This window comes from Mobula birostris, chromosome 10 (assembly GCF_030028105.1).
Source record: "Mobula birostris isolate sMobBir1 chromosome 10, sMobBir1.hap1, whole genome shotgun sequence".
Lineage (NCBI taxonomy): Eukaryota > Metazoa > Chordata > Chondrichthyes > Myliobatiformes > Myliobatidae > Mobula > Mobula birostris.
The window spans coordinates 42,998,040-43,024,960 of record NC_092379.1 but is presented as its reverse complement, the minus strand read 5'-3'; the positions used below and the strand labels follow the sequence as shown (position 1 = coordinate 43,024,960).

At 43.8% G+C, this 26,921-nt stretch overlaps 1 protein-coding gene across 1 annotated transcript in view; it reads left to right on the top strand.

Annotated features, from left to right (window-relative positions):
* Positions 1 to 26,921, top strand: part of LOC140203634 (serine/threonine-protein phosphatase 2A 65 kDa regulatory subunit A beta isoform-like) — a 100,204-nt gene that overhangs the window by 6,880 nt on the left and 66,403 nt on the right. Inside the window, exons 2-3 of the mRNA XM_072269682.1 lie at positions 23,647 to 23,742; positions 25,161 to 25,318. Of these exons, the coding sequence (XP_072125783.1) occupies positions 23,647 to 23,742; positions 25,161 to 25,318 (254 nt within the window). The remainder of the gene's footprint in view (positions 1 to 23,646; positions 23,743 to 25,160; positions 25,319 to 26,921) is intronic.

The following is a 26,921-nucleotide window of genomic DNA, read 5'->3' as shown; positions in this document are numbered from 1 at the left end:
CCCATTCCTTTTGATCCTTTTGCTCAATCTTCTCACTGTCAGACACATTTTAGAAGCTAGTAGAGCCTGGAAGAGACTCCAAGTCCAAAACAGTGGGAACAATCAGACTGACGCAGGGATGGAGAGCAGGAGGAAGTCTATTGTGTTACTCTTCGCCGTTTCAGGCAGTTCCATACTATTGTGGATGACACATTTGTTACAGTTCCTATATGAGAGAATTTCCAATGACCATCAAGTTAGCGGTTACAGTGATCCCAAGTCTATATTTATTGAAACTGTCAATATGCTCCAACTATTAAGTTGCTGCACAGACACATTTATCTCTGCAGTCACTCAGAGAAAGTTCAGGGAACAGCTGCAAACCACGGTACAATATCTAGTAAATATAATAGGTAAATGTATGAAATAATGGATGAAGCTAATTCAACCACGAATGTGCAACATTGTTTTAAATATAACTTGTCTTGTGTTAAATGTGAACCAGAAACTTTTATCTTCGATCACAAAACCACTTCTGCAAATACAGGGATAAAAATATTAGAATGAAATTGTTGTGAAATGGCCAAGTTGGATATATTTCTCTAATAATGTAATGACAGCAGCCATCCCTAATATTTGTCGCACAAATATTTCATTTGACTAACTGATGATCTATTTCGTACTACAGAAGCCGTGAATGATAGTTCAAGGCGAGAAAGAGCTACAAGGCGAACAAAAGGCAGTAAATGCCATAAAGCATATGGTTGATTTTTTTATGGTAGAAGAAATGGCTGTATTAATTTACTGCAATATGCATCAATGTCTGCGTTTCACAACTCCTTACAAATCGGCAGAAGTACATCACGTACTTTTTTTTTACAAAATCATATTATTATATAACCTCTCCATTCGAAAAATATCTTTATATATCCTCGTTGGAACAAAGAGAAATTCTGCCCCAACACTCCATTCTCTGGAAGCCGGAACAAAGATAAGAGCATTTTGATCGTCCTTTATTAACAGACAACTAATCTCCGGAGATACAGCTAATCACTTCGGGCACAACAACAAACCTATCGCATGTACAGGTTAACAAACTCAACAAACCCAACAAAATCAACAAACTCATTCATAAGGCCAGTGATGTTGTGGGGAAGAAACTGGACTCTCTGACGGTGGTGTCTGAAAAGAGGATGCTGTCCAACTTGCATGCCATCTTGGACAATATCTCCCATCCACTACATAATGGACTGGCTGGGCACAGGAGTACATTCAGCCAGAGACTCATTCCACCGAGATGCAACACTGAGCGTCATAGGAAGTCATTCCTGCCTGTGGCCATCAAACTTTACGACTCCTCCCTTGGAGGGTCAGACACCCTGAGCCAATAGGCTAGTCCTGTACTTATTTCCTGGCATAATTTACATATTACTATTTAATTATTTATTATTTTACTACTATTTAATCATTTATGGTGCAAGTGTAACGAAAACCAATTTCCCTCGGGATCAATAAAGTATGACTATGACTGAACCTTCAAGCTAGATAGAGCAAAGATAATTGTGCAGATTAGTAAAATATGATTTGTCATCTGTGAAATCCACTTTGTTTTTTGAACAGAGATTTCAGCTTTTGAGGAGAGCAGACCTATAGAGAAGTGAGCTTCAGTGATTTAGTGATACCTTTGAAATAGTGAAGCCCGTAAAAGTTGTTATGGAAAAGTAGATCGAAAGGCTTCCAGGAAGATTCAGCTGGTTGGATACAAAATTAGATTGATGGTAGGAAGCAGAGGACAATGGTGTGAGTTTACGTTTCAGACTGGAGGTCGATGCATAATGGAGTTCCTTAGGGATTGGTTCCAGGCCTGTTTTCATCTGGAAACTAACAGTCGAGTTTCATCGCAGCCCTAAGCCTTGACTGTACATTTCCCACTTTTAATGCTGCCTCACCCGCTCTGTTACTCCAGCATTTTAATGCATTGCTTAAACTAAGGATTCCCAGATCCTTATATGTTTTCCCACTGAATTAACAGTCACCTGGCTAGGTTCATTTCCCTACAGCAGATCCTACCTCACCCCTCCCCTCTACCCGGTTCATGGACTGTCGATATGTTGATATATGCAACCCTCGTGGATGTACGTAATGAATTCCACCAAGCGTGAAGGCCTTGCACTGAGGATGTTGCAGTTAATATTGGAGATGCTGAAGTCACCCACTGCAACAAACGTGTTGCTTTTCGATCTTCCCCATATTTACCTGTGCATATCTCAGTATCTATATGCTCAAACTCTAGTTCGCTAATAGGAAGCGGGTAGTACAAAGCCACCTGAGTGTTTGCACCTTCGTTAACATTAATGTCTAGTCTAGTAGTCTGAGTGGATAAATCCTCTAATGTTTCCTCACTGAGAGCAACTGTGACATTGTCGCTGATTTGACAACACACCTCTCCTTTTATCTCCCTCTCTATCTTTATTGGTGCTGTTGTGGATAGTGTAGTTGACTGGCAAAAAAATACAGAGAGTAATAGATCAATTGTACGTATGGGTGGAGAAATGGCAGATGGAGGTTAACCGGGACAAATCCTGTACCTTGGTAGTCCAAATGGAAAGAGATAATACTGTCAAGGGCAATCTTAGCAATCTTGATGAGCAGAGGGATCTTGGGGTCGAAGTCCGTAGATACCGGAAAGTAGCTACACAGCTTGACAGTGTGGTTCAGGAGGCTTACGGAACACTTGCTTTTATTAGTCGAGGCATTGAGTTCAAAAGTCAAGAGGTTATGCTGCGACTTTCGGGCCACATCTGGATATTCCATACATTTCTGGTTGCCCCATTACGGAAAAGATGTCGAGGCTTTGGAAAGGGTGCAAAAGAAGTTTACCAAGATGCTATCTAGATCAGAAGGCACGCGCAATGGAGGTTATAAGATCATTGGATGCATAGATAGAGTAGACAGACTATCTCTTTCCTAGGGCCTGCATTCGGATAGAAGTGTAATCTCAGAGGAGATGTGAGGGGCAATATTTTACACGGAGACTGGGTGGTGCCTGGAATGAGCTTTCTGGGTTGATGGTACAGTCCGACACCTTAGGGATTTTTAAGCAACATTTCAACAGGCACATGAATGTGAGGGAAATAGAAGGATATTCACATTCTGTAGGCAGAACAGAGCGGTTAGTCATTTGATTGTCAGTTTAAATAGTTCAGCACAACGTTGTGGGCTGAAGGGTCTTTATATAAGGATGTAATGTTCTATGTTCTATGATAGAACCATGCATGATTTCAATAATTCCCCCTGTTTCTGGCCAGCCTTCCCCCCTCAGCTCTAATGAAACACCATCGGAATGAAGCGATAGCTCTCTTTCTCTCTCGTCAGGTATTAACGGACCTGTTAAGTATACCAAAGGTAATCTCTTTTTATTAGGGATATCCTTCCTCAGCATTTTTTAGCTGTAGAAATTGTTTTTTTTTTGTTCTTTCGTTACCTTAAGACCATAAAAGCAAAAGACATAGGAGCTGAATTGGGCCACTGCTCTGCCATTTGATCATTGCTTATCGCTTTTCTTCTCAATTCCATTCTCTTGCCCTCTCCTGTAACTTTTCAGCATTTGACTGAACAGGAACCTAGCAACTTCCGCCTTATCTACACCGAATGACCTGGCCTCCACAGTCGCCTGTGTTGTGCTAATGAATTCAACATATTCACAACTCTGAGGCTAAAGGAAAACCCCTTCATCTCCGTTGTAAATGCACGTCCCTCTATTCTGAACCTGTGCACGTCGGTGCTAGACTATCCCAGATAGAGGCAACATCCTTTCCAATCCCAGTCCATCTGTGCCTTTCAACATTCGATAGCTTTCAATGAAATTACACTAACCACACCACCCCCGTCTAATCCTTGAAATTCCAGTGACTACATGACCAGAGACGTCAAACGGCACTAATATGGCGAGCCTGTCATTTCCGGAATCATTTTTGCATTTTTCTGAACCTTCTTGGAAACCAGTCAAACGGCAGTACATTCTTTCTTTGATAATGGCCCCAAGACTGCTCACGGGACTCCAAGTGTGGTGTCACCAGTCCCTTATAAATTCCCAGCGTGATATGTTTCTTTTTTCTCTTTTTGTCCTCTCAGAATGAATGCTAAAATTGTATTTACATTCCTAATCACAGACTCAACCAGCAAGACCATTAGGGAGTCCTGCACGAGGTCTTCCAAGTCCCTTTTCACCTCGGATTTTTGAATTTTCTCCCCTTTTAGTCTACGCTTTTATTCCTTTTACCACAGTTCATGATCATGTTCTTCCCGACACTGTATTCCATCTGCCACTTCTTTGCCTATTCTCCTAATTTGTCTAAGTCTTCCTGCAGCCCCTTTGCTTCCTCAACACTACTTGCCCGTCCACTTATCTTTGTGTCATCTGCAAAATTGGCCACAAAACCATCACTTCAAATCATTGAAGTAGAACGTAAAAATAAGTGGTTCTAACATTGACCACTGTGCAACACCACCAGTCATCGGCAACCAATCGGAAGAGGTTTTGCTTATTCACACTCTTTGCCTCTTGTCAATCTGCCAGTGTTCTACCCATGCTAGAATCTTCTCTGTAGTACCATGGGTTCTTAATTGCTTAGCAGCCTCATGTGCGGCACCTTGTCAAAGGCCTTCTGAAAATCAAATCCACAACATCCACCGTTTCTGCTTTGCCTGTCCTACTTGGTATTTCGCCAAATAATTCCATAAGATTTGCCTGGCAAGATTTCCCATAAAGAAACCCATGTCTATTTTACCATGCCTCTGGTACCCTGAAACCTCTTCCTGAACAAGCGACTCCAAAGTTTTCCCAACCACTGAGGTCAAGGTAACTAGCCTATAATTTCCTCTCTTCCCCCTCGCTCACTTCTTGAAGAGTGCAGTGACATTTGCAATTCTGCATTTCTCTGCAACTATACCAGAATGTAGTGATTCTTGAAAGATTATTATTACTCCACAAACTATTCAGGTACCTCCTCTGAACCTTGGGGTGTAGTCCATCTGGTCCGGGTAACTTACTTGCCTTCAGACCTTACAACTTCCTGGGCACCTTCTTCCTAATAATAGCAACTACGTTCACGTATTCCCTCTGACACTTCCGACCATACGGTGTGCTGCTAGTGTCCTCTACAGTGAAGATACTGCAAAGTACTTATTCAGTTCTTCCGCCATTTTCTCGTCCCTCATTACTACCGTTCCAGTGTCATTTTCGGGAATTTGATATCTACTCTCGCTTTCCTTGTAATCTTTGTATATCTGACAAAAACAAAATACTGTTGACATCCTCTTTGTGTCATTGAGTAGATTCCTTCACATTTCAACTTTTCTCTCCCTATGGCTTTTCAGCTGCCATCTGCTATTTCTCAGAAACTGCCGAATCTTCTGACTTCCCACTAACTAATCTAATTACATAGGTGATTTCTATCTGAAAGACTGCTGACATTTTCGAAGCGTTTGTATTTTCTTTTTACATTTGCCTTCTTCCAAACTTAAGAGATCTCAGATCGTTGTCCAAGTTTATCCCTCACTGTGAACCCATTACTTTTGGTATTGGGAAATGTGTTGAGGGTTAATCTGGCTTCTCAGATGAATCGACCTCACATCAAAAGCATTATGACCATGTTTCATTTCATGAAAAGGGAACCGATAGTCCTTTCGAACGTGATCGACTTTGCAGGCTAAAACAATTGACAATAGTGATTGGTCTCGTTTGCATTTCGTACACTTATAGCTGCTTTCAACTGCTTTATTCGACCATGTGAGATTTTAGAGAGCCGAAGGTGCAATGTCCAAGTTCAAATTCTAATTTTATTGGCATAAACATGGATCAGAATTAATGAGACCCAGGTTAACATATTCTGACAGGACTTTACTCTTTAAAAACTTATAAAAACAAAATCTTGATTTGAACTCCTCCCTCTCCATACTTGTCTATCTTCCAGCCTAACAACTCCTCTGCATGTGCAAGTAGACAAACGGCTAGGAATTGTAGGATTTGAGTAAGAATAAGTATGTTTTCAAGTGGCAGGCAGTGGCCAGAAGGGATACTGAAGGAATCAGTAATCCATGCATTCTTAATATATTTTCATGTCGAAGATCAGAAAAATAAATGTAATATCTGCGGTTCTGCTAACAACACAACTGTACAGCAGGGGTCCCCAACCTAGTTTGCAACGCGGACCGGTTTCTTATTGACAATATTCTTGCGGACTGGCCGACCTGGTGGAGGGGTGGGGTGTAGGGTTACCAACGGATACGTTGTGTTTACCTCGAGATAGGCTACAATGACCATGAAGACTTGCGTGGGCACCAGTGCGCATGCGTGACTTGCGCATGTGTGTACGTGCCGATTTTTTTTCTACAAATCGTTTTTGGCGATTCTGTACGGGGGCGGGGTGTTAATCACGACCGGAATATAGGTGATAAGTGGCTAATACACTGAATTTCATTTCTAAAAGTGTTTATCTAACAAATTTAATATTAAGCACACAGCGCATATTTTCCTTGCATGAATAAGTCAATTATAGGGGAGGACAGGGGAGATTGAAGTAAGTATTGAACGAACTTCCAGTGGAAGTGGTAGAGGCAGGTTCGATATGATCATTTAACCTTAAATTGGATAGGTATATGGACAGGAAAGGAATGGAGGGTTATAGGCTGAGTGCAGGTCGGTGGGACTAGGTGAGAGTAGCGTTCAGCACAGATTAGAAGGGCAGAGATGGTCTGTTTCCTTGCTGTAATTGTTATATGGTTATATAAGTCACTTATAAGTCAATAGCATCATAACATTTTAAGTAACATTTGGATATTAAACACACAGCACATATTTCCCCGCATATAAATTAATTGCAACACACAAATATCGCTGAATCAGTGGGAGCCCTGGGCTGAAAACTTGTTCCCTTCAACAACACGGTCATATCGAGGGGTGATGGGAGACAGCGATACTCGAAGTGGGTTCCCTATGTCCAGTCTATTCTGCAATTTAGTTTTTGTTGCATTCATTGCAGAGATATGTTGGAAATGGAAGCACCGTTTTCAGTGCTTTTGTGGCTACCTCAGGATATTTAGCCTTGACTTTGATCCAGAATGCCGGCAGAGATGTTATGTCAAACATACTTTTAAGTCCGCCTTCATTTGCAAGCTCGAGGAGTTGATCTTCTTCCTGTGCTGACATGGATGACGCGCGGGTAATGACCTCGCGTGTGTTCAAGCTCAGCAGTGGGTGAGGGGGGATGAGGAAAGGTGAAGCTGACTCATATCGCCAAATCATATCGTTTCCTCGCGGCCCGGTAGCACATGCTTTGCGGCCCGGTACCGGTCCACAGCCCGGTGATTGGGGACCACTGGTCTTTGTTACGTACCCCGTAACTGGGTTGCCAAACCAGCAGAAATGGATCACTCAGTTGGAGTCTGGATTACTAGAACTAAGAAAGTTTTATTAAAGAAACAAGCAACACAGTACTCTAATCAAAAGGATAATGAATGCAACAGTTCAGCAATGATAAACATGCATGTACACAGAATTAAGATAACAGGATCAATCAAGCTCTATCGTTGTCTAGGGGTAAATGCCCAGTTTCAAAGTGACGCAAAGTTCAGTTCAGTTTAGTTCAGTTCAGTTCGCAGACAGTGGAGGGAAGGAGAGAGAGAGCAAAATGAATGAATATTCAAAAGGGCTTCCACACACAGACCTTCGCAGTCAGCTTTCGGGCGAGCCCTTTGTGATGTCATCTGAGGTCACTGACCGTGACCCCCTCCGTTTCGAGATACGATCGTTTCTCTGCGGTGAACCCGGCACCCAGGCAAGGGTGGACACACACCAGGTTCCCGCCGATCATGCCTTTCCACCCTGTGCGTCTATGGCCTGGTCCCGCAACCGGCCTTCCAAAACTTCCCACCGACTTGTGAGAGGCGCACCGCTTCCAGGGTCTCGTTACCTCGGGTGTCGTGTGTGTGCTGCCTTAGTGAACCTGTCCCTTTTTATCCCCCTGCTGGGGTATCGCCTGTCCATCACTTCAAACAGTTCAGGGTTCAAAGGGGGAGCCGATCTTGACAGCTCTCTCCTTCTGTTACTCTCTCTCCCGTCCCTTCATTACACATCTCCCAATGCTGCTCCATTGTTTTCCTTATCTCTCTCTCTCCTGAAGACAGGTGGCAGACCAACTGCTGATCCCACTGGTGCCAACACAGGACAGCTACATCTTAATCTATGTGTATTCTTGTCACACTTCCCCCCTTTAAGGATTTTTACCGGGGGTAAAAATTACAAACATGAATACATTATTTGGTACACACAGATATACATCTTTATCAGCTATTTGGCTAATACAGCGAGTTTGAAGTTGTCAACACCTGACAGACAGTCAGCCATCACATTTTCTGTTCCTTTTATATGTGTTATTAATAATCCCTCTTACCAGGCTCCAACTTAGCAAACTTCATAGTGGCCAAAAACACTGATGAATTGCGATCAATGTACCTCTCATTGGGTTTCGTCCCGGACCACAATAACAAGGGTCGTCCCATTCCGACTTAGTTTTCTCTCGCAAGGGCTTAGTCGGAGGGGGAGGGGTGGTAACCGCAGAGTTACTGCAAAACTTCCTACAGTACCCCACCATCTCCAAGAGCCTTCTGAGGGTCCTCTTGTCTGTCGGGGTTGGGATGTCAGCGATAGCCTGCACCGTAGCTTGCATCGCCGCCAGCTGCCCCTGTGTCACCACAATTCCCAGGTAAGTGACCTTCGTGTGGCCGAACTCATTTTTTCCAAGGTTCACTATCAAGCTGGCTTCAGACAGCCGTATTACATCGCCAATACACACCTCTGTGTTCGTCAGCCCTTTCGTCACTGAATTACCCAACTGTCAATGTCCTGGAGGGGCCAACATTGTCCAGAGTCTCAGCAGGACAGCCCACATAAATACTGTGGTACCAGAGCAGATTGGATGTTGTGAACTCAATGAAGACCTTCCCATCTTCACCCTCTTCCCTTCCTAATCCCCCTTCTCCCATGGCCCACTCTCCTCTCCCATCAGATTCCTCCTCCTTCAGCCCTTTAACTCTTCCACCTCTACCAGGGGTTCCCAACCTTTTACTTGCCATGGACCAGTACAATTAAGCAAGGGGTCTCAGAGTGAATGTGGAGAGGATGTTTCTTATGGTAGGGAGTCTAAGACCAGAGGACAGCCTCATAATAGTGAGGTGTCCTTTTAGAGATGAATAGGAAGATGAGAAGAAAGTTCTTTAGCCAGAGAGTGGTGAATCTGTGGCATTTATTGCCACAGTCAGCTGTGAAGGCCGAGTATTTTTGTATATTTAAGGCAGAGGTTGGTCAGGTCATGAAGGGATAAAGGGAGAAGGCAGGAGATTGGGGCTGAGAGGGAAAATGGATCAGCCATGATGAAATGCAGAGCAGACTAATGGCCTAATTCTGCTCCCATATCTTGTGGTTTTAGGATATTGGGAACCCCTGACCTAAACACTTCCAGCTTCTAACTTTATCCATCTTCCCCCTTACCTGGTCTCACCTATCACCTGCCAGCTTGAAGTCCTTCCCTCCATGCTCCCAACACCTCCCAGTCTTATTCTGGCTTCTTCCCAGTTCCTTTCCAGTCCTGATGAAGGGGTCTCGGTTTGAAACATCGACTCTTTATTCCTCAGCAGAGTTGCTGCCTGACCTGCTGAGTTCCTCCAGCACTTGGTGTGTGTGTTGTGGGTTGGAAGCAAAATATGCTTGACCCTGATGGACTGAGAGAGACACAATCTCCACCTACTGGCTGTTTATTAATACGTAAACCAGTACAGGAAAAAAAGAATTGTGGTCAGCATAGAGCAGACATGATTACATCGCACGGCAGGGCAGGCTTCTGACAACCAAGTCCAGCTCCTGGCCTTCACGTCTGGCTGAGCTACTAAGATTGGCGGAACCGTTTCTACTGACAGGAGAAGGCACCTAGGTGGGTTACTGACGCCTTAAAACAAGTTGCTTTGGGCTGATGCCAAACTATCGACCTCTGCCATTCCTTTGCATTCATCTGCTGCGTGGAGAGAGCTAGCCTGCTGTGTGGGCAACAACTTGCTCTCCGTGTTGTACTTCCTTGGCTTGCACATCATGTAGACAGCTAGGACACAACATCCATGGTCCATTCTGACCAATGCAGAACCTCCAGGCCTAGCTCATTAACAGACTCCTTCAGCGGACTGGAGGACAGCCTCCATATGAAAGACCGGAAGAACTGAAGACATTGGAGTAGAGTTAGGCCTTTCAGCCTATCGAGTCTGCTCCGCCGTTTCATCATGGCTGATCCATTTCCCTCTCAAACCCATTTTCCCTTTAACCTTTGACGCCCTATCTAATTATTTGGTGATGCGTTGCCTGAGCTGCCTATTCAAACATCCAATGTCAGTCCATCCTTTCTGAGATAAGGGGCCCAAAAATGCACACAAGACTCCAGGTGAGGCCTCACTACTGCCTTATAAAGCCTCAGCATTACATCCTTACATGCAGAAAGACTGGAATCCTCTCTCTCACTCACACTGACACCAAGCTGTCTGGCCAGGGCAAACATCTGCCAACAGGTTTGGTTGTTAACTTGAAATCCAGCTCACGTTCCCAACCTCCGAACCAAAGCCCTGCTTGTGCTGAAGGCTAAAGCAGTGAAAAGACCCGTTGGCGTGACCCTCCGACGTTCCTTCAAAGATATCCCTGCAGCTGAGGGCAGGAGTCCTTTAATAGAACATACAACAGTATAGTACAGGAACAGGCCCTTCGGCCCTCAATGTTGTGCCAGACCAATTAAATTAGTAATCAGATAGCTAACTAAGCTCATCTCTCCTGCCTACACAATGTCCATATCCTCCCATCTTCCTCACATTCATGTGCCTATCTAAACGTCTCTTAAAAATCTCTAATGCATCTATCTCTACCACCACCGCAGGCACCCACCACTCTCTGTGTAAACGATCCGCTCTCACATCTCTGAAATTACCCTCACTCACCTCCTCCTCTCCTTGGACTCCCCGCTCTGGTTCTCTGCCTGCTCTGGATCTTCTCATCTCGAATTGCCGACGGGACATCGACTTCATCACTCCTTCACTCCTCCACTGAATGCACTGCCCTCTACTCTCCCCGCACCAATCCCAACCTGACCATCAAACTGCCTCCAAAGCCAGTCTATCCTTCCTCAAGTATGGAGACCCAAACTGCATGCAGTACTCCAGGTGCAGCCTCACCAGTACCCTGTACAGTTGCAGCATAACTTCCCCGCTCTTCAATTCAGTCCCTCTAGTAATGAATGCCAATACTGTATTCCATTTGCTTTTGTGATAGCCTGCTGCACCTGCAAACTAACCTTTTGTGATTCATGCACAAGTACTCCCAAGTCCCTCAGCACAGCAGTATGCTGGAAATTTTCACCGTTTAAATAATAATCTGCTCTTCTATTTTTCCTAACAAAGTGGATGACCTCACATTTACCAACATTGTACCCCATCTGCCAGACCCTTGCCCATTCACTTAACCTATCGATATGTATCTCTCTGTATCTTCTGCACAATTTACTTTTCCACTCAATTTGGTATCATCAGCAAACTTAAGCGATACACTACACTTGGTTCCCTCTTTGAGGTGGTTAATATATATTGTGAACAGTTGCGGGCCCAGCACCGACCCATATGGCACCACTGCTCACCACTGATTGCCAACCAGAGTAACACCCATGCATCCGAACTCTGCTTTCTTTCAGTTAACCAATCCTGTATCCATGCTAATACATCACCCCAACTCTTTGCATCCTTATCTTATGGATAAGTCTTTTATGCAGTACCTTATCAAACACCTTCCAGAAATCCAAGTAAATAACGTCCATCTGTTCCCCTCTATCCACTGTGCTCGTTATATCCTCAAAGAACTCCAGTAAGTTTGTCAAACAGGATCTGCCCTTGCTGAATCCATGCTGCATCTGCCTGATGGATCCATTTCTTGCCAGATGCCTCGCTATTTCTTCTTTAATGATAGCTTCAAGCATTTTCCAACTACAGATGTTAAACTAACTGACCTGTAGTTACCTGCTTTAGCCTACATCATTTTTTGAACTGTGGCGTGACATTCGCCGTCTTCTAATCCACCAGAACCTGCCCACAGTCCAGAGAATTTTAGTTTATTTTCTTTCCTTATTCCCTTTCTTTATTAATTGCTTGATGGGTCTTTGTTGCTGTTTGAAATTTTCCCAGTCTTCCAGTTTCCCACTACTCTTGGAGGCTTTCTATTCACACGCTTTTAGTTTGACACCTTCTTTAATTTCCTCAGTTATCCAAGACTGGCTCTCCCCACCCTTACTGTCCGTGCTTTTAACTGGAATGTACTTTTGTTGAGCACCGTGAAAAATCTCTTTGAAAGTCTTCCACTGCTCCTCAATAGTCCCACCATATAGCCTGTGTTCCCAGACTACTTTTGCACCCTCCATTTGTATGGGAAACTCAGTCATACTGTGATCACTCTTCCCGAGAGGATCCCTAACTACAAGATCACTAATCTTACCTTTCTCATTGCACAGGACCAGATCTAAGATAACACATTCTCTTGCAGGTTAAGTAACACGCTGTTCAAGAAAGCCATCATTTATGCGTTCAATGAAGTCCTCCACAAGACTGTCTCGACCAATTTGATTCACCCAATCTCTGTGCAAGTTAGTCTCCCATGATAACTGCTGTTCCATTCTCCCGTGCCTGAGATATTTCTGTTCACTGCCTGTGCCACTGTAATGTGATTATTTGGTGGCTGATCGACAACTCCCACTAGGGATTTTTTTCCATTACTGTTCCTAATCTCTACCTAGATGGACTCAACGTTCTGCTCCTTAGATCTTATATCGTCTCTCACTGTCGCACTGATCTCATCCTTACAGCGCTACCCCACCTCCCTTACCTTCCTGCCTATCATACCGTATAACCTGATATCCTTGGATATTTAATTCCCAATCTTGACTTAGCTGAGAGGTTGCTTTGAGCTGAGCTGTAAATCATCTACAAGATGTCAGCTCAGCTGAAATCATCTACATCTCGTAGATTAAATCATTCGTCCCACCTAAGACGACTTAGCACGTCAACCAAGAGAATGGTTATCAAACTGATTGTTCATTTGTATCAATAGTCCATTGACTTGGCCGGAATGGTTATCAAGCTGATTGTTCTTTGTATCCATAGTCCATTGACTTGGCTGGAATGCTTATCAAATTGATTGTTCTTTTGTATCGGTGGCCTTATAACCTCTGACAATTCTGACATCAGGCAGTGAATTAGTTGAACTGCTGGGGAGATCAGAAAGGTTCTCTCCCTGATGTCAGGTCCAAATTCACTCACCGGCTGAGCTCGAAGAACTAAACGGGTGGAAAGATAAGTAACGATCTTTTTGTACTGTTGTTATTTGATCCAGCAAAGTTACGTTTACAAACCTCCTCTGCACCTTTCCAATCCTGAGGCAACCGGAACGCGACACAATTGTGTTGTGGGTAGTGGGGAACTGGTGTGGGATCAGAAAGAGGGCGATAGGATTGAGGAGGGATTATAAAGGGGTAGTAGAGAATGTGGTTAAGAGCATAAGATGCAGATCAGAATTAGGCCACTTGGCCCATCAAGTCTACTCTGCCATTTCATCATGGGTGATCCATTTTTCCTCTCAGCCGCAATCTCCTGCTTTCCATATAACCATATAACAATTACAGCACGGAAACAGGCCATCGTGGCCCTTCTAGTCCGTGCCGAATGCTTACTCTCACCTAGTCCCATCTACCTGCACTTAGCCCATAACCCTCATTCCTTTCCTGTCCATATACCTATCAAACTTTTTTTTAATGACAAAATTGTACCTGCCTCTACCACTTCTACTGGAAGCTCATTCCACACAGTTACCACTCCCTGAGTAAAGAAGTTCCCACTCTTGTTACCCCTAAACTTTTGCCCCTTAACTCTCAACTCATGTCCTCTTGTTTGAATCTCCCCTACTCTCAACGGAAAAAGCCTATCCAAGTCAACTCTATCTATCCCCCTCATAATTTTAAATGCCTCTATCAAGTCCCCGGTCAAACTTCTACGCTCCAAACAATAAAGACCTAACTTGTTCAACCTTTCTCTGTAACTTAGGTGCTGAAACCCAGGTGACATTCTGGTAAATCTCCTCTGTACTCTCTCTATTTTGTTGACATCCTTCCTATAATTTGGTGACCACAACTGTACACAAGACTCCAAATTTGGCCTCACCAATGCCTTGTACAATTTCAACATTACATCCCATCTCCTATATTCAGTGCTCTGATTTATAAAGGCCAGCATACCAAAAGCTTTCTTCACCATCCTATCCACATGAGATTCCACCTTCAGGGAACTATGCACTATTATTCCTAGACCACGCTGTTCTACTGCATTCTTCAATGCCTTACCATTTACCATGTATGTCCTATTTTGATTAGTCCTACCAAAATGTAGCACCTCACACTTATCAGCATTAAACTCCATCTGCCATCTTTCAGCCCACTCTTCTAACTGGCCCAAATTCTCTGCAAGCTTTGAAAACCCACTTCATTATCCAAAATGCCAACTATCTTAGTATCATCTGCATACTTACTAATCCAATTTACCACTCTATCATCCAGATCATTAATGTATATGACAAACAACATTGGACCCAGTACAGATCCCTGAAGCACACCACTAGTCACCGGCCTCCAACCTGACAAACAGTTATCCACCACTGCTCTCTGACATCTCCAATCCAGCCACTGTTAAATCCATTTTTCTACTTAAATATTATACCTAACGATTGAACCTTCCTAACTAACCTTCCGTGTGGAACTTTGTCAAAGGCCTTACTGAAGTCCATATAGACAACATCCACCACTTTACCCTTGTCAACTTTTCAAGTAACCTCTTCAAAAAATTCAATAAGATCTGTCAAACATGACCTTCCATGCACAAATCCATGTTGACTGTTCCTAAACAGCTACCCTGTCTATCCAGATAATTATATATACCATCTCTAAGAATATTTTCCATTAACTTACCCACCACTGACGTCAAACTCACAGGCTGATAATTGCTAGGTTTACTCTTAGAACTTAGCAATTTACTCTTAACTTTACTCTTAGAACACCTCCACCACCATCGCCAGCAGCTCATTCCACGCACTCACCACTCTCTGCATAAAAAGCTTAGCCCTGACATCTCCTCTGTACCTACTTCCAAGCACCTTAAAACTGTGCCCTCTCATGCTAGCTGGGAAAAAGCTTCTGACTATCCAAACGATCAATGCCTCTCATCATCTTATACACCTCTGTCAGGTCACCTCTCATCCTCCGTCGCTCCAAGAAGAAAAGGCCGAGTTCACTTAACCTATTCTCATAAGGCATGCTCTCCAGTCCAGGGAACATCCTTATAAATCTCCTCTGCACCCTTTCTATGCTTTCCACATCCTTCCTATAGTGAGGCGACCAGAACTGAGCAGAGTACTCCAAGTGGGGTGTGACCAGGGTCCTATATAGCTGCAACATTACCCCTCGGCTCTAAACTCAATCCCACGGTTGATGAAGGTCAATACACTGTATGCTTTCTTAACCACAGAGCCAACCTGCACAGCAGCTTTGAGCATCCTATGGACTCGGACCCCAAGATCCCTCTGATCCCCCACACTGCCAAGAGTCTTTTTCTTCATTAATCTTTTCATTGATTTAAAAAAAGCTTAAATACAAATCAAGAGGAGAATTCATTCAAATATATATATCGGTAACAATATAATCCAAGATTAAGATAGACATTGTCAAAATCATAGATATTGTTAAACTAGTATAAAATATATAATAAAAAATGAAAATAACAATTGTCTTAGCAGTTTATGAAGAGAAAGGAAAAAACATTGGGTTTTAAATGAAAAGGAAAAAGAACCCACTACACTAAAGAAACAAAAAAAAAGAGGACTGGGCAGTCCATTTTCAGGATACGATCAAGAAAGAAAGAAAGACTTTCTGATGAAATCTAAAACTTTGAAAAAAAGACTGAAAGAGTAATAAATAATTAAATGAAAATATTGGATAAAAGGTCACCGTATTGCTAAGAGCCTTACCATTCATACTATATTCTGTCATCATATTTGACCTACCAAAATGAACCACCTCTCACTTATTTGTGTTGAACTTCATCTATCACTTCTCAGCCCAGTTTTGCATCCTATCAATGTCCCGCTATCCACACTATCCACAACCCCGCCAACCATTGTGTCATCAGCAAATTTACTAACCTAATCCTCCACTTCCTCATCCAAGTCAATTGGTGGCCACCAAGAGGTCCTGGTTTCTTCTGCTGAATGGACTGTAGGTGCTCGTCAAAGTGGTCTCCCAATCTGGGCCGGGTCTCACAGGTGAAATGTTGCCTCACCTGGAAGGACTGTTTGGGCCCCGAATGGTAGTGAGGGAGGAGATCCAGGGGCAGCTGTGGCACTTCTCCTGGTGGCCACCAATTTTAATTCTACCTCCATTTTCCCATTCCAACATGTTGGTCCATGGCCTCCTCTACTGCCGCGATGAGGCCACACTCGGGTTGGAGGAACAACTCCTTATTCCGTCTGGGTAGCCTCCAACCTGATGGCATCAACATCAATTTCTCCTGCTTCCGGTAATGACCCCCCCACCTCACCATTCTCCATTCACATTTTGCTCCCTCACCTTATCTCCTTACCTGCCCATCACCTCCCTCTGGTGCTCTTCCCCCTTCCCTTTCTTCCATGGCCTTCTGTCCTCTCCTATCAGATTCCCCCTTCTCCAGCACTTTATCTCTTTCACCAATTTCTCAGCTCTTTACCTCACCACTCCCCATCTCCTGGTTTCACCTATCACCCACAACCTTGTACGTCTTCCCCACCTTCTTACTCTGATCTCATCTTTTTTTTTCTAGTCCTGATGAAGCATCTTGGCCCAAAACGACAACTGACTGGTACAAGCTGACAGGAAGGTGACAGTAACTCAAATCACCTCACGTTACAACAGTGGTGTGCAGAAGAGCATCTCTAAACACACATGTCGAACCTTGAAGTGGATGATGAAGAATACCATTTTCACAATACCAGTAATATTGAAAAAAAATATAACGTTCACTTGCAGTCTATGCAGAAGTAAACATCATGGTACCTGCAGCTGCCTAAATTGACATACAGTGGCAGGAAAACGTTTGGGCACCCCGGTCAAAATTTCTGTTACTGTGAATAGTTAAGTGAGTAGAAGATGAACTGATCTCCAAAAATCATAACGTTGAAGATGAAACATTCTTTTCAACATATTGAGCAAGATTAGTGTATTATTTTGGTTTTGTACAATTTTTGAGTGAAAAAAAGGAAAGGAGCACCATTGAAAAGTTTAGGCACCCCAAAAGATTTGAGTTCTCAGATAACTTTTACCAAGGTTCCAGACCTTAATTAGCTTGTTAGGGTTATGGCTTGTTCACAGTCATCATTAGGAAAGGCCAGGTGATGCAAATTTTAAAGCTTTATAAATACCCTGACTCCTCAAACCTTGTCCCAACAAACAGCAGCCATGGGCTCCTCTAAGCAGCTGCCTAGCACTCTGAAAATTAAAATAAATGATGTCCACAAAGCAGGAGAAGGCTATCAGATGATAGCAAAGCATTTTCAGATAGCCGTTTCCTCAGTTCGTAACGTAATTAAGAAATGGCAGTTAGCAGGAACGGTGGAGGTCAAGTTGAGGTCTGTAAGACCAAGAAAACTTTCCAAGAGAGCTACTCATAGGATTGCCAGAAAGGCAAATGAAAACCCCTGTTTGACTGCAAAAGACCTTCAGGAAGATTTAGCAGACTCTGGAGTGGTGGTGCACTGTTCTACTGTGCAGCGACACTGAAGAAATATGACCTTCATGGAAGAGTCATCAGAAGAAAACTTTTCCTGCATCGTTACCACAAATTTCAGCATCAGAAGTTTGCAAAGGAACATCTAAACAAGCCTGATGCATTTTGGAAACAAGTCAATGGTAGAATTGAGTTTTCTTCAGTTGGCAATTCTTCTAGAAGTGCCAGGATTTGTTTTCCTCAAAGACCATTTCTATATTTTAAAGATTCTTTGCTTCCTGCAGGGAGGAGGTGTGAGGCTATTTGGCTAACCATTGGTGGGAAGGTAATTTAGATTAGGAATCAATTAAAGCCAATTGTACGGACAAATGTCAACTTTCCCCTTATTATTCTTTTGCCTCGGAGAACAATTTAGAGTGATTTCTTTTTTTTAATCCTAACTTGCCCAAAGAGGTGAATATTAATGCACTGGGATCACGAATGTAATTCTGTGTCGTTTTCTTTTCTGTGTACATTGGAACAAAAAGTCTGTCAGACACAACTGTTTCATTCAATAAATCACAAGACCCACCCCAACTGAAATTTGTGGCCAATGATTATAATCAATGATGGGAAGGTTCAAATAATGAAGTGCTTCAAATATTTGGGATAGCATGTTTTAATTAGTTTTAATCAGTGGCTGATGTCATCACAGTGGGTCATGACATCACAATGGCTGATGTCATCACAGTGGCTGATGACATCACAATAGCTGATGACATCACAGTGGCCAAATCAGAAACCATGAGAAATATTTTGGTGTTGATATCAGATAAGAAGCACAAACTGTTGTGTCTCAGTCTTCAGCTAGGAAATAATAGAGAGCTAAAGAGGTGATAACTCCCGAACAAAATGGGGTTGAGATGGACCAGATGCTTGCTCAGGCAGGATGAAGAGGAAAGATCTCAGGTAATTCCAAACTTGTCAGCAAGTGTTCAGTGTCCAGCTGGCCCCCGTTTTTTGAACGTTCACTTTACGACTCCTCGCTGTTGTGAAAGACCAAATTAGTTACCGGTTTTCGCTGACAAGAAGGTGTTTTCACTGTTACAAAAAAATGCAGCATGCACCCCGAGCAGCGAGAGTGGTGAAAATAGCGTTCAGCGTTTCTTGTGAAGCGAGCCGTTATAGAGGCAGCGCGCACCCTGAGCAGCGAGAGTGGTGAAAATAGCGTTCAGCGTTTCTTGTGAAGCGAGCCGTTATAGAGGCAGCGCGCACCCCGAGCAGAGAGAGTGGCGAAAATAGCGTTCAGCGTTTGTTGTGAAGCGAGCGGTTATAGAGGCAGCGCGCACCCTGAGCAGCGAAAAGTGAAATAGCGTTCAGCGTTTGTTGTGAAGCGAGCCGTTATAGAGGCAGCGCGCACCCCGAGCTGCGAGAGTGGCGAAAAGCCAAGCTTCTTCCCCGGGAACTACACTCAGCATCTCAGCATTAAGCTGCCATAGCTTTGAACTGAGTGAGATTTTCGCTACAATTGACAATGCTGCAATGATTGCAGAAAAGTATGACTTTAACTTTGAAAGGGCACGTAGGTTCAGGGCAGGTTTGCAGGATGTTTTGAGTGCTTACAAAGAACTGTCTGATAGAAAGATGTGTGAATGTTCCAGCGTGCTGGCTGTCTTCTTGACTCTGCTAAGTGAAACTACGCTGTACATCAGTGGTCCCCAACCTCCGGGCCGCGGACCGCTACTGATCCGCGAAGCATGCAGTGGTGCAGCGATAGCCGGAACGCACCCAGAAAAAAGCCAAAATAAACAAGCTAATTAATTAGGTGCTGCCTGGCATGTAAATGTCGGCCCAGATCAGAGACGATGCAATCAGCACCTAATTAATTAACACACATAAAAATTGCTGGTGTACGCAGCAGGCCAGGCAGCATCTATAGGAAGAGGTGCAGTCGACATTTTGGGCCGAGACCCTTCGTCAGGACTAACTGAAGGAAGAGCTAGTAAGAGATTTGAAAGTGGGAGGGGGAGGGGGAGATCCGAAATGATAGGAGAAGACAGGAGGGGGAAGGATGGAGCCAAGAGCTGGACAGCTGATTGGCAAAAGGGATATGAGAGGATCATGGGACAGGAGGCCTAGGGAGAAAGAAAGGGGGAGGGGGGAAGCCCAGAGGATGGGCAATAATGGATGGGGTACGAGGGGGAGGTGGGGCATTAACGGAAGTTAGGGAAGTCACTGTTCATGCTATCAGGTTGGAGGCTACCCAGTCGGAATATAAGGTGTTGCTCCTCCAACCTGAGTACGGCTTCATCTTTACAGTAGAGGAGGCCATGGATAGACATATCGGAATGGGAATGGGACGTGGAATTAAAATGTGTGGCCACTGGGAAATCCTGCTTTCTCTGGTGGACAGAGCGTAGGTGTTCAGCGAAACGATCTCCCAGTCTGCGTCGGGTCTCACCAATATATAGAAGGCTGCATCGGGAGCACGAGACGCAGTATACCACCCCAGCCGACTCACAGGTGAAGTGTCGCCTCACCTGGAAGGACTGTCTGGGGCCCTGAATGGTGGTAAGGGAGGAAGTGTAAGGGCGTGTGTAGCACTTGTTCCGCTTGCAAGGATAAGTGCCAGGAGGGAGATCGGTGGGGTGGGATGGTGGGGACGAATGGACAAGGGAGTCGCGTAGGGAGCCATCCCTGTGGAAAGCGGAGGGGGAGGGAAAGATGTGCTTAGTGGTGGGATCTCGTTGGAGCTGGCGGAAGTTACAGAGAATTATTTGTTGGACCTGGAGGCTGGTGGGGTGGTAGGTGAAGACAAGGGGAACCCTATCCCTAGTGGGGTGGTGGGAGGACGGGGTGAGAGCAGATGTGCGTGAAATGGCAGAGATGCGTTTGAGAGCAGAGTTGATGGTGGAGGAAGGGAAGCTCCTTTCTTTAAAAAAGGAGGACATCTCCTTCGTCCTGGAATGAAAAGCCTCATCCTGAAAGCAGATGCGGCGGAGATGGAGGATTTGCGAGAAGGGGATGGTATTTTTTCAAGAGACAGGGTGAGAAGAGGAATAGACCAGATAGCTGTGAGAGTCTGTAGGCTTATAGTAGGCATCAGTAGATAAGCTGTCTCTAGAGATAGAGACAGAAAGATCTAGAAAGGGGAGGGAGGTGTCGGAAATGGACCAGGTATTCAAGGACTCGGCAGCTAACCTCAATGAGTATGCCTCAGCTGTCACAGACTTCTTTGGAAGTGCACGGAGAACTGTGTGTCTCACAAGACGATCCAGGTATTCCCTAACCGGAAACCATGGATGAATTATGAGGTCAAATCCCTTTAAAGGCTAGAGCTGCGGCTTTTAGGTCCGGGGATACCAGTGGCTACACAGAATCCAGGCGTGAACTCCGGAAAGCCATTAGGGGCGCCAAGAGGCAATATCGAGCCGAGTTGGAAGCCCAGGTTAACCAAAGGGATGCCAGTAGACTATGGCAGGGTCTAAATGAGATCACTGGGCACAAAGAAAAGGCTGGGAATTTCTTGTGTGATTCTTTCAAGGGTAACATGTTTGAGATGAACATTAAACTTTGAGGGTTTGGGCTAATAGGTTGCAGCAGGTTAGTGAAATATATGGAAGGATATAATGGGATGCATTGAAAGGGCAGGGAGGGGGCAATCCAGTGGACGGATGTACAGAATTTATGTTGCTGGATGTTAAATGTTTGCAAGCTTCCTGCCCATCTAATCTTTATTTTATCAAATCAGAAAATACTAACAGCTCGGGAACTAATCTATTTCCATTCTCTTGCCCTTGTGCAGTCTGCTTCCTCAGAAGACAGTGCCCCTTCATCAAACGAAGCTGATAGAAAGACTAACACCAGCCCTAGTTTACAGTCATGCCAAGGATCCTGCAGCTCGTCTGACGAATCTGTATCCATGACACAATCAGGTATGAAGTTTCTGACAGCTATGTGTGAGCTTTTCAGTATTTATACTCGGTAGGTACTCACAGAATTCCATGTAAGCACAGCTAACGTTACAGCTCAGTACTGATGGGAGAGTCTCAGCAAATCTAGTTGCTCATGAAGGGTTGCAATTGTCCATATCAGCAGAATTGTATTCAGCTGCAAACTGTAATCTCGAGGCCTGGTCTATCACTCCTTTTGACCATTACTATCAAGCTAGGGACCAATGCCAGTTCAGTGGTGAGTATAGAAAGAAGTTTTACAAGTTGCATTGGGTGGATCTGAACTGAATAGAGCTGCTACTCAGAACCATCAGCTTGTTAAATGGCAAAAGCAGCATGCAGTAAACAGATGCATCACACACAATGCTGGAGGAACTCAGCAGGCCAGACAGCATTAAAGGAAAAGAGTAAACAATCGATGTTTCAGGCCGAAAACCTTCACGACTGGAACGGAAGGAAGAAGGAGTCAGAAAAAGAAGGTGGGGGAAAGGAAGGAAGAGATACAAGTTGGCAGGTGATAGGTGATACTGGGAGAGATGGAGCGGTTAAAGTAAAGAGCTGGGAAGTTGATTGGTGAAAGGGGTAAAGGGTTAGAGTAGGGGGTATTTGATAGGAGAGGACAGAGGACCATTGAAGAAGGGAAGGAGGAGGAGCCCCAGTGGGAGGTGATGGGCAGGTAAGGAGATGAGGTGAGAGAGGGAAACGAATGGAGAGGAGGAGGAGGCAGTTACTGGAAGTTTGAGAAATTGACGTTTGTGCCATCAGGTTGGAGATCACCCAAACAAAAAATAAGCTCTTTGCCGCTCCAACCTGAGGGTGGCCTCACAGTGACAGGAGACCATGGACTGACATAATGGAATGGAAAGTAGAGTTGGAATGGCTGGCCACCGGAAAATCCCGCTTTTTGTGGCAGATGGAGCGAAGCTGCTTGACAAATGTCTCCCAGTCTGGTCTGATCAATATATAGGAGGCAACACTAGATACTATAGGTGATCCCAACAGACTCACGGGTGAAGTGTCGCCTGGTGTGGAAGGGCTGTTTGAAGCCCTGAATGGTAGTGAGGAAGGAGGTGTAGGGGCAGGTGTGGCCCTTGTTCTGCTTGCAAGGATAAGTGCCAGGAGGGAAATCAGTGGGGAGGGATGAGTGGACAAGGGAGTCGTGTAAGGAGTGATTCCTACGGAAAGATGTGCTTGGTGGTGGGCTCCCTTTGGAGATAGCAGAAGTTGCAGAGAGTTACGTGCGGGATGCAGAGGCTTGTGTGGTGATAGGTGAGGACAAGAGGAACCCTATCCTTCGTGTGGCGGCAGGTGGAAGGGTTCAGGGTGATTTGTGCAATGTGGTTGAGGGCTACGTTGATAGTGGAGGAAAGGAAGCCCTTTTCTTTGAAGAAGGAGGATATCTCAGTTGTTCTGGAATGAAAAGCTTCATTCTGGGAGCAGATGCAGTGGAAATGGAGGAACTGAGGCCAGGGAATGGCATTTTTGCAAGTGATAGGGTGGGAAGATGTCTTGTCCAGAGAGCTGTGAGAGTCAGTGGGTTTGTAAAGAGTATCAGCAGATAAACTGTCTCCAAAGATGGAGACGGGGATCGAGAAAGGGGTGAGAGGTGTCAGAAGTGGGCCAGTTGAGGGCAGTGTGGAAATTGGAGAAAGTTGAGGAAATTGATGAGCTCAGCATGGGTGCTGGAAGCAGGACCAATGCAGTTATCTTTGTAGCGTAGGAAGAGTTGTGGAGTGATGCCCGTTTAGGTTCGAAACATGGACTGTTCCACGACTGTTAACTCTCTTCCGTAGCTGTTGCCTAGCCTGCTGAGTTCCTTCAGCATTTTCTGGGTATTACTTTGGATTTCCTATATCTGCAGATTTTCTCATCTTCAATGAAGAGTTCAGCAGTTCCCCAACCAATGGATCTGATCAAAGTTCTGCCACCCTGGTTCACACAGTCGTGATGGTGATAGGTTAGCTAACATGAGGACACTTCTCCAGTGAAGATCCCCACCTTCAATTAAACCAGAGCCTGGAATGAACTTTGTGAAACTATATTCAACTCGAAGAACTGAGTGAATGATGCATCTGTGCTTCCTCCCAAAGTCCTCACTGTTATAATGGTAGTTTTCAGCCAAATCAAAGAATGAGCGAGTAGCAGGAACAGCAATAATAATGAAAATGGGTAACCTCTGATGTGCCGTGCTTAAAGTTGCACTTCAGAACTAAATGCCTAGCAAGCCAAGCATATCCAGTACAGGTCTGTCAGTGGCAACTACATGTCCCTAGTTACGTTCTATCCACCAAAAACAGAGTATATCCGATCTGGCTAATTACTGTCCAATCATAAAAGTAATGGGAGGTGTCACCAACTGTGCTCTTAAGGGACATTTGCTCTTCAGTAATCTGTTCCCCCATGCCCATTTTGACTTTCCAGGGTCAAAGTTAGTGCAGTATTTACAGGTGATTTGAGTGACTGCCTTTAATGAGGCTGTATTTGACAGGGTGTGGGATTAAATAGCCCGAATCAAATTGAACTCTGGAAATCAACATGAAAACTACACTGGCAAGATTTGTACCACACAAAGGAAAAGGTTTAAAAGCAGTGGTCAGTGAGTTCTAGCTTTGGTTAGTGAAATGTTGCATGTAATCTATTTTGCAGCAAGTGTTTCTCTGCCTATTGATGCAATGCTCACCATTAGCTTCGATTTTTTTTAAAAATCTGATTTTATATTTAAATTGTTTCCTGATGTTTCCCTGCTTATGATCTCAATGAGTCCACAACTGTATTTGCTGTTGAGAGTGTGAGCCACGTCTCCAACGAGGCCGTGACTCTGGCCGGTCAGTGTCCGACGAGGTTGGGGCTTTATGTGCGTAATTGGTATTTTGGGGGATATCAGTATTTCTTTCCTTCCCTGTTTGCCCTTCATCTATTGGCTTACTGGGCCAATTAAGAAGACATTTAAGAGTCTATTGCCTTGCTCAGCTGTGTGTTAGTAGTATTCTGAGCTTTAAGAGTGCATTTAGTGAGTTATGGATCTGATTGCACTGTACAGTGACAGCTTTTGATTATATTTACGGGAGAATGGTACCAGGAGGACAGTGTCAAAATCAAAATGCATTTCCTGCCACTGGGGATCTCAGGACATGTGTGATAAACAAAACAAAATCGTATGTGAGAGTTTCCATTTAATTCTGGCAGCTATTAATGCATTGAATCAGGTGGATTTTAATTCGAAATTTAAGCTTCAAGTAGCAATAAATGAATAGAAACTGAGTAAAATTGTTAGTTGATTTCACCCCGCTGAGGTATGTATTTTGAATGATAAATAATTGGTTGAATTGGAAGCTATTACCTATTATAACTTTGATTTGATTGCATCCTGAACAGAGAAAGCATCTGAGCAGAGTGATATCGAGGGCAGGATTCATGCACCTAAAGATGATCTGAGGAAACATAAACCTATTGTAAACAAATTGAAGAAAGGGCAGAAGCTTCGGAAGGAGAGATTGAAGGCACAGGAGGTCAGTCTCATTAACGAACTAAGGGTAAGATTGTCGTCGTACTCACCTTGACTGCCCTGCCAGTCTTTGATTAGGGCAATAAGAACGTTGTATGTATATACTACCCCAAAATCAATTTGCTATCCACAATATTCATTTTTTAATTTGGAAAATTGTTGAGGAAATTCAGTAACACACATCAAAGTTGCTGGTGAATGTTTATGTGTGTTGCTTGAAATCCTAGCATCTGCAGATTTCCTGGTGTTTGAGGAAATTAAGTGCATGATTATTCAAAGGACTTGATCTACCTTTATTCTTTTTGTTTCTGTTCCATTGCTGGAAAATCCTTTATATCACCCTCAACTCATTCTTAAGGCCCTTTGCATTGCTATATTGCTTCTGACTTTCAAAAGTCTTTGAAAAGTATGCAGCATTCAATAGTGCGTTCGGTTGTCTTTCCCCAGTTGCTGCTATTCTCCTACTTTGTATCTGCTATGTTAAAGCAGCAGGAGGCAATGCTTTCTGAAAGTTTGGGGAAATCTGGATTGTTGCAGTCTTTACAATTTATTTTTTACAGCATTTAGCCAAATTGATTTGCCATCCTCTGAATATTTTCAGTTGTCAGCCTTGATTAATTTACCAACTAAAATTGGATTGATTAAGTTGAAAATGCTTTTGCTGATTTGTTGAGTTTGCAGCCACTGTCTTCGTATGCCGATGGAAAGCTGTTTCCAATATCCTGAGACATATGTGAATTTTGGACTGTACTTCATATTGGTTTCCTCCAGGTTTTGGTGTTTTGTTAATTGTGGCTGGTTGGTGGGTGGGTGAGCTGTAAATATTTTGTGTGTAAGGTGGGGTTGGGGGTTTCGATGTTACTGTCACTGGTCTGTTTTGCAGGCGAGGGGGTCGGGGATTGTTATTGTTTCTTTTCTTTGTCGTACTGATGGTGGGGAGAGTTGGTGTCTTTTCTTTCATCAACTCTCATGGTCTTTCTGTATTTCAGGGCTATCTGGAGAAGACAAGTATCAGAGTTGTACGTGCATACTTTGACAATAAAATGAACCTTTGAACATTTCACCGTTTTCTTTCTCTTGTATTACCAGTCCTGTGATGGATCGATAAAAAGGACTCCAGCAAAACTAAGCAAAGTGTCCAGTTCCACCAAACCACAAATCAAAACCCCTTCCTCCATTGCTGCTGAGAAGCCCAAGGCTGAACCACTTTCTCTACAAAGGTAATGTCACTGGGCAATACAGCCTTAGTTGGAAAAGGACTTCTCAGAATATTGGTAGTATCACTGTTTTATAAGTTAAACATAATGGGATGCCTTCTCCCCTATTGAAAGTACTTATTTTTAAATTAGGTTGCACGTGACTGTTGTTCATTTATTTAGCAGACTTCTTTAAAGAGTAGTACAGTATTTTCTACTGAGGAGGTGGAGCATGAAACAATGACAGTGACTTTTGAAATATTATTTCAGTAATTTTGTTTCTCTCTTTTTAGACACTGCTTCACCTGCTGAATATTTTGTCATTCTCTTTACATTTCCAGCATCTGTGATATTTTGATTTCTGTTTTCAAAAAGTTTACTAAATTTCTAGCAGGTTTTCTTTCAAGAGCTGATTGTTCCATCCAGTGACATAAT